This window comes from Rattus norvegicus, chromosome 14 (genome assembly GCF_036323735.1).
Source record: "Rattus norvegicus strain BN/NHsdMcwi chromosome 14, GRCr8, whole genome shotgun sequence".
Classification (NCBI taxonomy): Eukaryota; Metazoa; Chordata; class Mammalia; order Rodentia; family Muridae; genus Rattus; species Rattus norvegicus.
In genome coordinates, this window is record NC_086032.1 from 83,230,234 (window position 1) to 83,245,999 (window position 15,766).

General features: G+C 53.9%; 2 protein-coding genes and 1 long non-coding RNA gene across 6 annotated transcripts in view; 2 read left to right on the plus strand and 1 right to left on the minus strand.

Annotated features, from left to right (window-relative positions):
* On the plus strand, nucleotides 1–6,435 carry Rnf215 (ring finger protein 215). Of its 4 annotated transcripts, NM_001107234.1 has the most exons (9): nucleotides 32–403; nucleotides 645–788; nucleotides 1,387–1,458; nucleotides 1,539–1,624; nucleotides 2,022–2,178; nucleotides 4,459–4,578; nucleotides 4,655–4,798; nucleotides 4,953–5,055; nucleotides 5,142–6,435. In NM_001107234.1, the coding sequence occupies exons 1-9, from the start codon at nucleotides 113–115 to the stop codon at nucleotides 5,162–5,164; spliced, it is 1,140 nt and encodes a 379-aa protein (NP_001100704.1). In that variant the 5' UTR covers nucleotides 32–112; the 3' UTR covers nucleotides 5,165–6,435. The 4 variants fall into 4 exon arrangements, with proteins under 4 accessions (XP_017454712.1, XP_006251362.1, XP_063129276.1 ...); XM_006251300.4 differs by having other exon boundaries at nucleotides 2–403; nucleotides 4,953–5,840; XM_063273206.1 differs by lacking the exon at nucleotides 4,459–4,578 and having other exon boundaries at nucleotides 2–403; nucleotides 5,142–5,840.
* Nucleotides 5,777–15,766, minus strand: part of Ccdc157 (coiled-coil domain containing 157) — a 19,003-nt gene continuing 9,013 nt past the window's right edge. Inside the window, exons 4-12 of the mRNA XM_001062582.7 lie at nucleotides 14,441–14,612; nucleotides 13,138–13,783; nucleotides 12,467–12,544; nucleotides 11,937–12,127; nucleotides 11,305–11,481; nucleotides 11,005–11,173; nucleotides 9,162–9,301; nucleotides 8,682–8,770; nucleotides 5,777–8,593 (exon numbers count right to left, since the gene is read on the minus strand). Coding sequence (XP_001062582.3) covers nucleotides 8,344–8,593; nucleotides 8,682–8,770; nucleotides 9,162–9,301; nucleotides 11,005–11,173; nucleotides 11,305–11,481; nucleotides 11,937–12,127; nucleotides 12,467–12,544; nucleotides 13,138–13,783; nucleotides 14,441–14,612 — 1,912 coding nt within the window. The 3' untranslated portion in view covers nucleotides 5,777–8,343. The remainder of the gene's footprint in view (nucleotides 8,594–8,681; nucleotides 8,771–9,161; nucleotides 9,302–11,004; nucleotides 11,174–11,304; nucleotides 11,482–11,936; nucleotides 12,128–12,466; nucleotides 12,545–13,137; nucleotides 13,784–14,440; nucleotides 14,613–15,766) is intronic.
* LOC134481866 (uncharacterized) lies at nucleotides 11,117–12,293 on the plus strand. The gene is made up of 2 exons (XR_010057733.1): nucleotides 11,117–11,248; nucleotides 11,888–12,293. It is a non-coding gene; the product is annotated as an uncharacterized LOC134481866 (long non-coding RNA).

Genomic DNA, 15,766 nt, shown 5'->3' on the forward strand with positions numbered 1-15,766 from the left:
CCGCCCCTCCCGGTGCCGCGCCCCGCCCCGTCCGGCGCGGCCTGGCTCACTCGGTTCTCCTGGCCCCCCCGCGGACCTTAGACTACGGCCTCACCACCTCTCCGGTCCGGTCATGGGCCCGGCCGATCGCCCGGCACTGAGGTCGCCATCTTCGCCGCCCCCTCCCCCATCGCCGCCGTCGCCGCTGCTGCTACTGTTGCCCCTGCTGCCTTTGTGGCTGGGCCTGATGGGTCCCGGAGCCGCGGCGGACGGCAGCGAGCCGGAGGCCCGGGCTGGGCGGGGCGGAGCCCGCGCAGTGCGGGTGGATGTGAAGCTGCCGCGGCAGGACGCCCTGGTTTTGGAGGGTGTCAGGATCGGTTCCGAAGCGAGTCCGGAACCTCTACTGGGCGGCCGCCTGCTGCTGGTGAGATCAGTCCTGCCTAAACTTGCCATGACCCTCGTATAGACCCCGCTATCTTCTTCCCGAAGCTAGTCCTTGACAGCCCAGAATGCTGCTCCCCAGCATTCAGGGGTTCGCAAATCTGAGATCCACATGCCCCTTCCGCACTCATTCCTACACCCTGACCTTGTGTGCTTTGTGGCAAACCCTGGCTGCCTCTGCCATTCCCTCTGCCTCTCTCTTCTCATGGTTCCTTGTTCCACAGATGGATGTCGTGGATGCTGAGCAAGAGATACCCGCAGATGGCTGGATTGCAGTGGCATATGTGGGCAAAGAGCAGGTCGCCCAGTTCCACCAGGAGAATCAAGGCAGTAGCCAGAAGGCATATCCCAAGGCTCTGGTCCAGCAGGTGCAAAGGGTGTTTGAGGGAAGGGAAGAAGGAAAGTGCTTTCAAAACATCTGCTAGAGCCAGGCTAACAAGTGGCTTATGAGGAGCCTTCCAGAGAAGCCCTGGGCCCGAGGGGGTTAGCAGACACCAATATGGAGCACCGGAGCAGTGTCATGGGGAGGTGGGAAGATTCTCTGGGGAAAGTGGACCTGTTCTGGTGACAGGACTCAGCAAGGGTGGAGAACGTATTTGCCAGGACTAGGCAAATGACAAGGATTTTGGATCCTACAGAATGGAAGGAGTGTAAGTTTCTCACACACATGAGGAGGTGCAAATTTCTTAAAATCAGGAATATCCCATGGTATGGGAAAGTAGGAAAGTTAACATCTATAAAATGTTGTAATCTATGTTTCATAATTAAGTATTGCCTAAGTCCACAACCATCACCGTGTGTCTCCTTCGACTGTCCTTGTCTCTTTGGCCTCTAAAGCCATCCCTCAGCTTTGGCTTGACTTCAGGCAGCTTATAGCTAGTCTACCCAGAGGTCAGGCTCCGGGGAGCTAGGGCCACAGGTAAGGCAAGTGTGTGGCAGCCTCTCACCTTCTGTCTCCCCCTGCAGATGCGCCGAGCCCTTTTCCTGGGAGCCTCTGCCCTGCTTCTCCTCATCCTAAACCACAGTGTAGTCCGAGAGGTAAACTGGCTTGGGCTGTGCGGGTGGGCAGGCGAGGGGACAGGGGACTGAAGCCTGCTGACCCTGCCTGTCTCCTGCAGTTGGACATATCCCAGCTCCTGCTCAGGCCAGTGATTGTTCTCCATTACTCTTCAAATGTCACCAAGCTGTTGGAAGCTCTTCTGCAGTGAGTCCAGTTTGTTCTGGGTGCTCTGGTGCTGTGGGTCTCTCGCTTCCCAGTGGGCCATGGGGAGGAGGGTGTCTCTGAAGAAGGTCCTTACCTGTTGGCCCTTAAACTGTTGTCTAAGGTTGAAAGCTGGGGGGAGGGAAAGGAGGGGAGGAGAGGCAGGATCTGGGAAAGGAACCGCTCTTTGGGCAGAGGAGACCAGCCCAGCATGAGGAAGCTGGGTGCCTGGTTGACAGGCTGTACCTTGGCCTGGCTGGATTAAAAACATGGGCAAAGAAATCTAGGAAAAGTCTGGGAGCCATATCCTCAGGTATCCACTGCAAAGCCAGGTAGATGAGTACAGGCCTCCCTTCCCAAAGGCCTCCTGTCTGCTCTCCACCCATGATTTTCCTCTCAGGAGGACCCAGGCTACTGCTGAGATCAGCAGTGGAGAGTCCCTTTCAGCCAACATCGAGTGGAAGCTGACATTGTGGACCACCTGTGGTCTCTCCAAGGATGGCTACGGTGGCTGGCAGGACTTGGTGTGCCTGGGAGGTGCTCAAGCCCAGGAGCAGGTAGGTGCCTGTGGATCCTAGGACAGCCTTGCATACCTTAGAGTTGATCATTTAGTAGAGTTGATCATGTAGTCGTAGATTATTAGCAGTGCCATGACACTTGGCCTAGGGTGGTGGGCAGTGGTAGCGGCTGATGCCTTCATGTTCTCTGCTCGGTGGCCTTCACAGCTCTCTTCACTCGTCCCATTTTTTCCCCCCACTGGGGATAGAACACAGGGCTGTGTACAGGCTGAGCAAGTGTTCTGATAGACAGTGTCACCCCCACTGATCTGTATTTCTAGTCTTGTCTCACTACCTGCATGCATTACTCCCCAGCTCCTGCCCCTGGGCCTAGCCAGTGATCAGATTTTGTTCCTTTTCTCTGTCCACGAGTCCTCAGCTGGCTAGTGGACCTTTCTTCCCTCATCCTGCCTTCCTGCTTTGAATGTCCCCTCGCTCCTCTGCTCCTAGCCCCACTGTCTGCTCAGCATGATTGGGCTCTGCCAGGCTTCCACACTGCATACGAGGCCCAAGCCTGTATGGTGGGCAGAGTGACTTTGTGTCCTCGTGGCTTTGGCTGTGTTTTGTGTCCAGATCGTCCAGTGCTTGGCTTCCAGGCGTTCAGGGTGTTCGGTCCACAGCATTTCTTGAACCCCAGTCTGTACAGGTTGAAGGGAAGCAGAGAGATGGTCTTCTCCTGGTGCACAGACTCCAATAGTTTGTGACATGAGCCAGTTTCAAGTCAGACGGGTTAAGACCCCAGCTCCTAAACTTTAGGTGACCCACCAGAGGCCAAGTACTTTTGTGTTCCTCACTTACACTCTATCTCTTGGGCAAGATGGGGTGACCTGTGCAATGTCATATGGCCATGGGGGGCGAGGTGTCCGAGTGATAGCTGGGCATCTCTCGGAACTGCCCTGGTGAGCAGTGGACCCCAGGCCTAGCGACCACTCGGAGCTGGGAATGAGGAAGCCATGCTGAACAACATCCTGGCTGCCCGAATGGAGGAGCCCTGCCTGTCTCCTTAGCTGGGGCTTCCGTCCTGGCTGCTCCAGACTACAGGCTTCAGGAAGGCTCTGCCTGGATGGCTGCTCAGCATGGCCCACTGATAGGCTTGCCACACTGTAGCACAGGGCCCTGCCCAGTAGCTCCAGCCAGCACTCAGGCAGGTAAACACGATCATTCTGTAGGGCTGAACCACAAGCTGGCAGCAGGCACAGACTCTTCCAGGACAGCACAAAGAACCTGAGCCCAGCCCTGGGCTCAAAGGGTTTCCTGGAATAGACGCCACCACTTCACTGTGATTACAGGGGCAAGAGGCTGGGTTACAGACACCTCTCATGACCCCAATGCTTTCACCCCAAGCGAGGGTTAGTTTAACTGCATTCACAGCTCCCAGCCTGGTCTAGGATGGCTCTTTTGTCCAACCATTTCGGGCCCCTCTCCTCTGCTGTGATGGGAGTCGAACCACTGTTAGGAAGAACAGTCCCAGGATTTATAGGACCGTTCGGGCATCCTGCCCTGAGTGCTGTGGCCAAGAGCTACTGGGAAAGCCGAGAGCTTTGAAGTGAATTGTTTTAGTCACAGCACATCTAAACTCTGTGTGAAATGGTGTACTTGTGTAGGAAAGCCCCTGTGGCTTGCTTCTTCAGTCACTTCAGTTCTATTCCACAAAGACTGAGTCTACAATATGACTGTGTCATTTTAAAGGACCTTGAGGACTACCCAGGACAGCGGTGAGGGAGCCCATGGCCTAAGAGTATTAGGAGGGCTGGCCAGGGGGAGCATTCACCCTGAGCATCAGGGGGGATGCTCCTGGAGCAGTAGGCTAAAGGTGTGAGAAGGGACAAGGACAATCGATTTCCACAATGGGAAATATGGCAAGGGACAAGGGTGGGCAGGCATGGCTGTCAGATTGCTGGGGAAGTCCTGGCAATGGGGGTGGGAGGTGCTGCTGGTTGAGGAGAGAGATGATCATAGCACGGAAGCCTTTTCACCAGCTGTGGCTTCAGGTGTGAACAGCAGCTTAGATGAGGGTGAGTGGAGGATATAGGGACTGAGAACAGACAAGGAGGAAATCTATGCTGGGGACAGAGTAGCAGGGTATTATTAGGGAGACATGGGACTCCATGGAGCTGGGGCAGACCCGGAGGAGCACATGGGCCAGTGGGGTGGAGACTTCAGAAGAGCAAGCAGGGAGCCCCCACAGACAGAGACCCTCAGTGTTTCTGGGGGTAGATATTCCTGGCGGGAAGCATGTGGAGCAGCTTCAGTGCCCCTGACATCTGCCTCCCTCCCCAGAAGCCCCTGCAGCAGCTATGGAATGCCATCTTGCTTGTGGTCATGCTCTTGTGCACAGGCCTTGTGGTTCAGGCCCAACGGCAGGCATCAAGACAGAGCCAGCAGGAGCCTGGAGGCCAGGTGGGAGCCACACTGTGGAAGCCCTCATGCCCACCGCCCCTGGGCCTGCAAGACTGTGGCCATCCTCTTCCCGCAGGAGGATTTGTTCAAACGCCGTGTGGTTCGGAGACTAGCATCCCTCAAGACCCGGCGGTGCCGGCTGAGCAGGGCAGCACACAGCCTTCCAGAGCCTGGCGCTGAGACTTGCGCTGTCTGTCTTGATTACTTCTGTAACAAGCAGGTTAGTCAAATCTCCAACCAGAACCTTCTTACAGTCCTTATTGTGGCTGTCAAGAGCATACCAGAGGATGGCCTCAGAGTGCTCTGCACAGTCCTGGTGAAGTGCACTGGTCTAGCCCCCATCTGGAGCCTGTGTCCCTCTTCCCACCCTGTAGTGGCTCCGGGTACTGCCCTGTAAGCATGAGTTCCACCGAGACTGCGTAGACCCCTGGCTGATGCTACAACAGACCTGCCCACTGTGCAAGTTCAATGTCCTGGGTGAGCACCAGGGGCCAGGTGGGATCCTGGGCTAACTCCCTAAGCCCCACCTGATACCTCTCTCCCTGTCCTTCCTTTCCCTACAGGGAACCACTACTCAGATGACTAACTCCCCAGTGGAGAGTCTGCACATCGGGATGGACCCTTCCCAGCCTACACTACAGGAGAGTGGGATGGGCAGACCAGCTAGCCCTGTGGGCAAAGGAAAGGTTCCCACCATGCCCATGATGGATAGGAGGGACTCGCACCTCCAGGCTGAAGACACAGAGCCAGGACCCAGCAGGCAAGGAGAAATCATTAGAGCCCTTCTCTGCAAACCTGGGGTATTGTGTCTGTCCTCATAGGCAGCTCCCACAACTCTGGGAAAGAAAATATGGCCACTACATCTGTCCACAGCACTCTGGAGCTTCGGTGTTGAATTTTATGCTATTTATTGAGGGAGAATATGTGTGGCCATGGGACCCACTGGCATGACCGTGTCTTTCGGGCCATGGCCTAATCAAATCAAAGATGACGTTAAAGTGAGCCTGCTCCACTCCCTGCTGCCCGTCCAGCTGGATTCCTCCAGTCTGACTGGGATCAGAGGCCTTAGAAACCATCTAGTGCTGTATTTCTTGGTTGGCCTAAATGTTACTGCAGGATACTTGAGGCCACAGAATACATGTGGTGCATCTGCCAAGGGCATCATTACAAGAAAAAAACAAAAACACAAAAACAAATGTTTGGGTAGGGAAGTTTTAATAGTAAAATAAACATGGAGTATATTTTAACATATAAGACATAAATCTGTGTGATGTTTTAAGATGTTAAGGAAAAGATGGATATGTGGTGGCATATGCCAATAATCCCAGAAACCTGGAGTTGGAGACAGGAGGATTAAGAGTTCAAGGCCAGCTGGGCACAGTAGTGTACCCCTTTAGTCCTAGCACTGGTGAGGCAGAGGCAGGCAGATCTCTGTGAATTCAAGCCCAGCCTGGTCTACATAGTAAGTTCCAAGACAGCCAGGGCTACACAGAGAGACCCTGTCTCAAATAACAAAACAAAACAAAAAGTTCAAGGCTAAACTGGGCTCCTGGGCAGTCCCTGTAATCCCCTTGTTCTGTAGCCTCTGGTAAGGGAAACCAGAGGGTCATGAACTCTCGATCATCCTTGGCTGCATAGACAAGCCTGGGCTACTCTCAAAGAGAAAAACAGACGAAAACCAATCACCTTGGTTTCTCTTGCTGGGAACAGTAGAATCCTTACATTCCTCAAGGCCTTGCACTATCTTTAAAATGTTGACTCTAGAAATTCTAGCCCCTGTGAGTAGGTTATGTAGAGTGATCTTCAGATGAGAGGCAAGGGCTGGGGCATGGCGCGAACTGGTAGAGAACCTGCCTCATATGCACAAGGGGCCTGAATTCTGTTCCAGCACCAAACGATAGCAATAGAAATGAGAAAAGCAACTGGCCAACACATGAGCCCATGGGAAGCAGGAGGTGGTCAGGGGCTGAAGGGGATTCCATGCAGGAGACACCATTCCCTGCTGCACATTCCCCCTTTCTCACATTCTCTGCTGCACCCCCTTTTCTTTCTTTCTCTTTTCTGTTTGAGACTGTGTCTGTATGTGGCCCTTGCTGTTCTGGAACTTGCTATGTAGACCAGGCTAGCCTTAAACTCAAAGAGATCCTCTTGCCTCTGCCTCCTGAGTACTAGGACTAAAGGTGTGCTACCATGCTCACCTCTGCTGCCTTCCTGAAGGTGGGTGGTACAAGTCAGGGCCAGGCAAGAGCAGCAGGGGGTAGGGACCTCAGCACCACAGCCCAGGTCTAAGCATCCAGCTCTGTCCCAGCCAGGAGGACTCTGGCCAAGAGCCATCTAAAAGGAGACATATTGAGTGATACCTTAATTTTCTCCTCTGAGCAAAGGGCCTGGTCGAATTGACTTTTGGACTTTTTTATTTTTCCTATTCTATGCCTGTCCATCTCTTGTCTGAGTTAGGTTCTCACTATATGGCATAGGCTAGCCTCAAGCTCTCAATCCTCCTGTTTCAGCCTCCCTAGGGTATATGTCACCTAGAGGAGAAGGGTCTGGCCTACTAACTGGCACAAGTGAGAGCTAATAAGAGGATGTTTGAGTCAGCAGAGGCCTGGAATATTCAGCAGTCACAAGGCCTCTCTCGGAGCTATGCCCAAAGCAGGCTCTCCCCTGGTAGAGTGACTCAGAGTATTCAGTCTGCCCCAGACCCCCTGGGCTGTTAAGAAACAGAGTTGGGCCAGCGGTGGTGGCACACACCTTTAATCCCAGCACTTGAGAGGCATAGGCAGGTGGATCTCTGTGAGTTCAAGGCCAGCCTGGTCTACAGAGTTCTAGGACAGCCAGGGCTACACAGAGAAGTGCTGTCTTGAAATACACCCCTCCCAAAAAAAGAAGCAAGTTGGGAGACCTGACCACTGATCCTTCACTGTAAACTTAGGCACTCAACCCTACTACACAACAAATAATGCCACCCACACTGGTTAGTGTGCCCTGAGAAAATCTCAGGAAAACTTAGAGCCTGTCCATCACAAATGTGACTCAACACAGGCTAGTGGCTTCCTTAGAAAAGTGACCACATGTACATGGTGTGGCGGTAGCATCCTTGTTTGATCTTGTGTCATCCTGAACTAGGTGAGCCCCAAAGTCTAATTTTCATCAAACCATGGATGGCTAAGGTATCCAAAGTCCTGGACTTTCCTCCCATGGTTTGGTGGGGCTCTGACCTGTAGGGCTTGAGAGGGACCTCGCAGCAGTTCCTAGAGGAGCAAGCTCTTTGGTGAGCTGCCTGATGCTCTTTGGTCTGCATGAGATGCAGAGCCCGGGTGGGCGACAAAGGCAAAAACAACACTGTTCTCTGCCTGCCTTGCTGAACCAGAGGGCGAGCAGCAAGCTCCTGGCCTCTGGCTCCTTATTTCAGATGTGTGCTCACACCCGAGTCCTAACCTGAGTGCCGTCAGGAAACCCAGTCCCCTCAGCCCTTTCTATGGGAAGGCTGTGCTTCACTCTGCTCAGGTGACCTGGCTACCCCTCAGTGTGGTCCTCCCACAGGCCCATCTGGAGCAAACAGGAAGCTCCCAACTCAGTGCCAGGCTTCTGTTGGCCAGCGACCTGCATGGTGGGATCACAGAGGCCCTTACCCAACAAGAAGGGAAGGTCTGTTCCCCCAGCTCAGCCACGCTGAGGCCAAGATAGCTGTGGGCAGATGGCTGGGGCTTTTATTCCATGGGGGGTTGCTAGCCACCTACCCTCCAGCCCTACCCCTGCTGCGGGTTACATGGGCCGCTCCTGGGGCTGGTATGGAGAACCAGCCTGACCTCTGTTCGGTGAAAGCTTTCTCCTCAGCCTGGCCAAGGCCCTTATGGGGTTCTGGGTGCAGGTGGCTGAATGGGCTCCATCCCCCGAAGAGGACTTGCTGGGCAAGCTGCCAGGCTGCCGAGAGGGGGATGTTCGGGGCCCGCCTGGATGGGTCTTGCCTGAACCGCTTGTCTTGCTGCCAGGAGACTGCCGTCTGCCTGTGGGTCTGAGGGAAGACAGGAGCAACATCCCCTGGATCAAAGGCACCATACTTCTTATGACGTATCTGCCCAGCCTCCAGGAGTCTTACTCACCCTGACAATGCACTCTGGGCCTGGGCTGGGGGTATTGTTCCCTGGATGCCCTTGTAGGGAGAGGACCAGAGCTGGCCCTGCGAGACCATCTGCAAAAAAGTTAAAGCTCAGAAGGGCCCAGGAGCCCCTCCCTACACTATAGAGAGCTTCAAGGTAGACAGGAAGGCAGAATCCCAAACCAAACTCACAAGTCCTCATCACTAAGAGACGGCTTGGGAAGCCACCCGAAGGCCATCCTCACCTGCAAACCCTTGGGCAGGCAATATATGCTGACTCTTGAAGTAAACTAATGAGGGGCTGTGGTGGGATTGCGAGCTGGAAGGCTTGCCTTTCATGTCTCATACTTTTTCATGTATGGAAGTAATTTTTCAGTTGTAGCCTAAAGCCACACTGTCATGAGGTATGCTCACGTGGCACAATCTCAAATCCTGCCTGGTGGGGACCCTTTCCAAATAAAATACCAAGCCCTTCAAAGGTCACCTTGAGGCCTCCCTGCTGGGCCACCTCCCGGATTTTGGTCAGCATGGACTGGAGCCGCTTGTTCTCCTCCTGTAGGACCTGGATTCGGATGTCATTGGCTTGCACTTGCCTCTCCATGTCATGGGTGACATTGCTAGAGCCTGCAGAGACAGATTTGGAGTCCCACCTCACTAAGTCTGCCTCCGTCCGATTGGACAGGACCTCAGAGGTGGAGAGGCAGCACTCCAGGCATCCAGCACATCCTCCTCCTCAGGCCTTTCTTCCCACCCTGATGTCAACCTGCTGTGGCAGTGAGAGGCACATTTTAGAATCTGAGAGCTACGTGCGTCCTAGAATTGGCAGATTTGGATGTTGAGTAAAGCAGTGGATCTGGCCTGGAGAGGTGGCTCAGTGGTTATGAGCCCTGGCTGCTCTTCCAGAGGTCCTGAGTTTGATTCCTAGCAACCATTGTGGCTCACAACCGTCTGTCATGGGATCTCATGTCCTCCTCTGCTGTGTTGACATAGCACTTATATACATAAAATACATGAATAAGCCTTTAAAAATAGAATGGATTTCCCTTATTGAAGGCTTGGCAATGGTACTACTGGGACTTGGGTCACAGGAGGTCATCATGTGTGGTCTTCCTTACACTGTGGTGAAATGGATGAAAGTGCCCAGCTCTATAAACTCAAGCAAGTTGCTGCCCATGCTACATCTCAGTTTCCTAGTTTATACAAAGGGTGACAGGCTGGACATGACTCAGTGGTTAAGAACACTTCCAAAGGACCAGGATTTAATTCCCAGCACCCACATGGCAGCCCACAACTCCAGTTCAGAGGATTTACCCTATCTTCTGGCCTTCAGGCACCAGGCACCAACACAGTACATAGAGATAGATATACCCAAGTCATCTATACACACAAAAAAATGATTTTTAAAAAATCTGTAGGGCAGGTGAGGTGGCTCAGCAGCTAAAGAAAGATATTTGCCACTAACCCACCCGAGCTTAGTTCCTGGACACTTAGACCCTATGGCAGAAGGAGAAAAGCAACCTCCACATTTGTCTTCCGCCCACACTCCTGCTGTGTCAGGTGCACACGCACAACTAAAATGTACAAAAAGGCTTTCATTTTAAAAGAAGAGGGTCTAGGTCAACCTCAGGAGGCAGTTGTGGGCAGCAGACGGGGCTGGCACTTAGCGCTCAGCAGTGACGAGTCACTGTGACCAGCTGAGCATCACTGGATCTCCTGACAGCTGTGGGAGGAATCCATCCAACCTAGGGCCTTAGAACTCTAAAAATGCTGACAGGAGAACAGAGATCATCTGACAGGATTCTGTGCCAGGGTAGGTGCCTAGTGCTCCTGACCATGGGGTCCAGGATAACTGGACAGTTCACGCTGTGTCCTTGAAAATGGCCCCTTGTACATGACATTAGGAAGGAAATCTGGGGGAGTTGAGCAAAGCCTGGCATGTGAGCAGAGCATGTGCTGAAGGGAGACAGGCCTTGGCCTGGTCCACTAGGGAGGAAGGCCTCCTCCTGGTCCACTAGGGAGGGAGACAGGCCTCGGCCTGGTCCACTAGGGAGGGAGACAGGCCTCGGCCTGGTCCACTAGGGAGGGAGACAGGCCTCGGCCTGGTCCACTAGGGTGAGTAGGGCACTCACTTTGCCCTGCATTTCTGTATGTCAGCTCCAGGGAGGTGAGCAACAGATGAAGTGCTTGTGGCTCTAGAGCCACACAGTTTACCCTCCTGCCCCCACCTCCACTTACTGAGGTAAGAACTGTAGCAAACCGCACATCTAGGCAAGCTCCATGCCCACCTAGGCCCCACCCTACCCTCAGCAGTACCCCCAGACTCCTACTTTGGATCTGGGCCTCCACTGGCTGGTGCAGGTCTGGGAAGGCCACCAGCAGTCGCTCCCGTTCCTTCAGTTCCTCCAGCTGCTGCTGCAGCTCTGAGATGGTCAGCTGCAGGTCTGTAATTACCTGTTCCAGGTCCTGTTTCTCCTGCTGCAGGCTCTGCAGCACTTCCTGGGGGCAAAGAAAGCTCAGACCTGGCTCTAAGCTCCCTTGGGATACAGAAAAGGCCCAGGGACACTCAACAAGGTAAGCGGCTCCTCAGAGGTGAGGACTGCTTTCCCTCTCACCCTACCCCACTGCACCTGCTGGGCCTGCAGCTGGCACTGTCCCTGTTCCCTTTCGCTCTGGAGGCTCTGCAGCTGCTCCTCCAACTCAGACCGCTGGACCTCAGCCTCATCCAGATTGCCCCGCAGCTCTTCCCGCTCCTGGTCCAGACAGTCCAGCTGCTGCAGCAAAGTCCTCTGCTTGGCCTGCAGGGACTAAATAGGGATGGGTAGGCAGGGCAGATGTAAGGACCCTGTGGCCAAACTGGCCACCCTGGACTAAGGAGGCTACGGTGTGGTTGGTATCTGTGTTATGTTTGGATGCAGAGATCAGCACGCAGATGTTAAAGTGTGGAAGGAAGGCAGCAGGTGGATGTTCACCCAGTTGGGGTGAGACCAGGACCCACTGTTTAGAAGGTAGTGGATAACCCAACTTCTTTCCAGTCACACAGTCCCCACTCAAACAGGACTCTTCTCATTAAGTCTCCAGTGTCACATCTGCCTGTATCACTGAAACCCTGATACCCTGGCACTGCTGGGGCAACTTCTTTAACCTCACCAAGCTCAGTTTCTCCACCTAATGCGAGACCACAGGATTATCTACCTCCTCCTCTTGCCACAGGAAGTAAAGATAAGAGTCTGAAGCTCAACGCCTGGACCATAGGCCTCACCTCCTGATGACGGACCATGCTGTCGACGCGGGCCTTCTCCTTGTCCAGCTCTGTGCTAGCCCAGCGGATCTGCTGGCTAGCCCCATCCAGCCGCCCTGCCAGCAGCTGCACCTGCTCCTCCAGCTGCTGCACCTGTCTCTCAGCTGCCGCCCTACGCTCACCTTCCTCTTCCAGCTGCTGGGCCTTTGCCTCTGTAGGATTGAGTGAGCAGATACAAAAGGAAGCCCTGGGTGGGAGTCTCTAAAACACCTCTGACTGGGACTATGGGAGGTCACATCACAGATCTGAAGCCCAGATCACAACACGGGGCTCAGGACCCCATGAGGTGGGTCTGGAATAAAGAAGGCACTTTCTGCCCACTGATATTGTGACTCTAGTTGGGATCATCATCAAAGCATAGAAAGTGAGACCCTTCCTCCTATGGTTCCCATTCTCTTTGCTCTAGGAGCTTGGAATGGAAACAGAGGTATTTGTCTGGCTATACAATGAGTTGGAGATGTGGATGGGGGTAACACAAAGGGGCTTCTTACCCATGGCCTGCATGGACTTCTGCTGCTGTTTCAGGTCTTCCTCCAGAATGGCCACCTTTGTCTTTAGGTCACATGTTTCTATAGCAGCCAAGAGAGAGGCCTTTCAGAGGATCACTTGGGCCCATGGCCTTTAAGCCCCAGTGCAGCCTGTATGGTCAAGGGAGGCCTGGGGTAGTTCTAGGCGGCCTTGGGCCCTGACATGCTCCACAGGCTGGTGGCTCCATTACCTATGCTTCTCGGGACTCAGTGATCTCCATGGAGACAATGGTGAGACTCAGAAATGACAGTGACTTCTGACCCTAAGTCCTCAGCCAGCAACAGTGGGCCCCAATGCCTTCCTTTTGCCAAGAGCTTTTGCCAAAGCCAAGAGGCTGCTCTGCTAAGGGAGGGGTGTGGGGTAGGCTTGGTAGTGAGAACCCTCTCCCCTTCTTATGGGATAAGTCTGAGGCTGGAGTCCAGGAATTATTCCTTAAGAGGACAGAGTTCCAGCTGCTCAATGTCCCCAGCTGGATATCTACACCCTTCCTGCTGCCTTCCTGTCCCGGAACTTCTGGCCATTCCCCAGCCTGGGTTTCTTCCATGCAGACTATTGGGACTCAAAGCCTGGTCTGACTGGGAGGAGGGATGGTCATCATAAGGTCATGCCAGTGCCTGGCCTCTGGGGAGTAGACCTGTGAGCAGCTGGTGCCTGTCATGCTCGAACTGGGCCAGGGTCCGCTTAGCCTCTTCTGTCTGCCGCTGCCGCTCCCCTTGCTCCTGCTGCAGGGTCTGTTCCAGTTTGCTCACCTGCTTCCTCAGTCCATCCTTCTGCCCCTCAGCCTCTTCCAGCTGGGCCCTAAGGGGCCCAACAAGCTGGGTGAGGGCCCCCACGTGTTTATTGAGACGAGTCAGGTCTTTGCTCTGCTCTGCTGCCCAGTGGCCCACGGTGGCAGCTGGCAGTGGTTTAAGCCCCAGGCTGTCCTGCACCAATCTCTGGAACTGGCCCAAGGATGAAGGCAAGTTTTGGCTCTGACATAGGTTGATAATCACCTTGCCCACCTCCCATAGGCTGCCCTGGACACTGGTGCAAGCATCACAGGGTACCAAGGCTGTCTCGACGGTCTGGGAGTAGACGCTCTTAGTTTTCTCAGAGGTCCCACCTGGGCTCCGCAGGGAGACTCTGACAGGGAGGCTCTGCAGCCCTTGGCAGATCAAAGGCAAACCTGGCACGGGGGAGGGGGGCTTGATGAACTTGGCAGTCATACATTCAGGGCTCCTGGCTGGTTCACCCTTAGCTGTGGGCTTGGTGATAGAAATCTCCCCTTGGTTTGTTCTTTTCTGGGGTCAGGAAAAGAAAGGGAAGGCAGGTGAGAGAGAGAGAGGCATGGGAGATAACCAGCTCTGGGAGATATTGGTGACAGCCTTGTCCAATGCTTGAATCTTCAGGTGCTAAGTAAACTTGCATAAATCACAGAGAACCTCCTTTTTCTTTCTGACTCAACCAAGGCCTGGCCTCCTCTCTGCTCGTACCCTAGGCTTTACCTGGTCAAATATGCAGGGGACTGAAAGGGAATCGGCAGCATTACAGCTACTTGCTGTTGGGTTCTTGCCTGCTCTTATGCTACTCTAACCTGTCTGTGCTAGGCCCCTCTCCCTTGCAGTGACAGTGTCCTTTCTCTCTCAGGGACTGTGTGAGAGACTGATGCCCTGCTATCAAATCAGGCTCATATAAACCCCATATTTGAACACACTGAGGTTCAGAATGGGAAGGCATTTTCTAAAATCTCCCTGTATAAGTGGGCAAATCCAGGAAACTATACATGGCTCCCAAGGCTTGCTTTCTTAACTGCATAGCCAGCAAGCCTTGAAAGGGAGACTCTAGAGTTTGAATGTTCCGTGTGGGCGCAGCAGATGGGGTCCTTGAGGTGGTGTGGTAAGAAGCTAGAATTGTAACGGCATGTGAGGGCAACCACAGTTAGGGCCAGGATGACCCACCTGGGGGACTACCTGCTGGTAGTGCATGCCCAGCCTAAGCAGGTTGCTCCAGAAGCGCCTTACTGTAAGCCCCACGGACATGCATGGCCCTGCAACCCGGGCAGGAGGCATCATCTGCTCCAAACTGAGGTTCTCCACGTAGCTGGCACAACTCTGAAGTAGCAGCAGGAGCCTGTGGGCAGAGTTGCTAGGGTGGGCTGAGGCCAAGGCTGGTACAAACACAGTCTTCATATAATTGGGGGCTTTGAGTTCTGGGGGATTGACCTGGAGGTCAAGAACCTAGAGAGAGTCCATGCCAGCTTCATGTTGATTCACCCAGCGCCCACTCCCCACAGGATGCCCCTGCGGCTTCCTGGATGGCAGAGCTCTCTGCCTTGCTCCTCAGTTGACCAAGGAGCTGAGGAAAGACAGCCTGGCTTGGAAAGTTCTGGGTGAGTAGCTGCCTCCCTTTACAGATGGCAGAGCAAGAGCATCCGTATGTCCCGGGGCAAGCAGGGCAGCGAAAGGGCATGCACACGTTTTCCTGTTTCCAGTCAGAGGCACCTCCTTCAGGCTCAGCAGTCTTTGTGACAATTGAGACTTGGGGTGAGGGCAGCTAGGCCTCTTTATGCTCAGCTCAAAGTTCAAGTTTAGAGTAAGCACTAATGTTAGGGAACACAGGTGTTGGAAAGTATACATTTTCATGGCCAAGACTTACCTTAAAGGTAGAACTATATGTTTGTAACACACACCTGGAAGGTAAGGGATTGGGGTAGGAGTAGCATTCCAACCCTGAGGCCTTAAGAGGAGGTACCCACAGCCTGCAGGTCCAATCTGTGGGCCATGTGGACAACACTGGAAACAGTCTGTGTTCTCTGAGAGTGGCCTATGGTGGCAGATGCTGTGACAGATGTACCCTTAGCCGGAGCCCACTATTGATATATCCTGAGCATCTCAGCATGCCACGCTGTTGGATAGAGGCCATGGCCTTTGCTCTAGGGTTCCCAGGCTGGCCCCCTAGCAGGAGTTACTTTAATACACAGGAGTCACTTATACGCAGAGGAAGCTAGTACTAACTCAGAAGTAGGCAGAGCTCAGCTGGGCAGGTGTGGGGGAGGTATGTGTCAGCAACACCTTTTACAGGAAAGGGGTGAGAGAGCATGGCCTTGGTGGGTGGAGGGGTGCTCTGCCAGCAGGGCAGGCCTAGATGAGAACAGCACAGTTCCAAGCCTGGGAGAGGAAGCGTTCTGTACTAATATCCAGCAGCCCTGTAGAGGGTGCAAGCACAGCTTGTATACCCAGAGTGCCTCGAGGCTTGCATACCCAGAGTGCCTGGAGGCACTGCAG

What these genes read in the sequence shown, in the direction of transcription:
- Rnf215 (XM_006251300.4), top strand. Translation starts at nt 113, where the DNA reads ATGGGCCCGGCCGATCGCCCGGCACTGAGGTCGCCATCTTCGCCGCCC. An exon ending in TGGGCGGCCGCCTGCTGCTG is followed by an intron (nt 404 to 644) that starts GTGAGATCAGTC and finishes CTTGTTCCACAG; the next exon opens with ATGGATGTCGTGGATGCTGA. An exon ending in CTGTTGGAAGCTCTTCTGCA is followed by an intron (nt 1,625 to 2,021) that starts GTGAGTCCAGTT and finishes TTTTCCTCTCAG; the next exon opens with GAGGACCCAGGCTACTGCTG.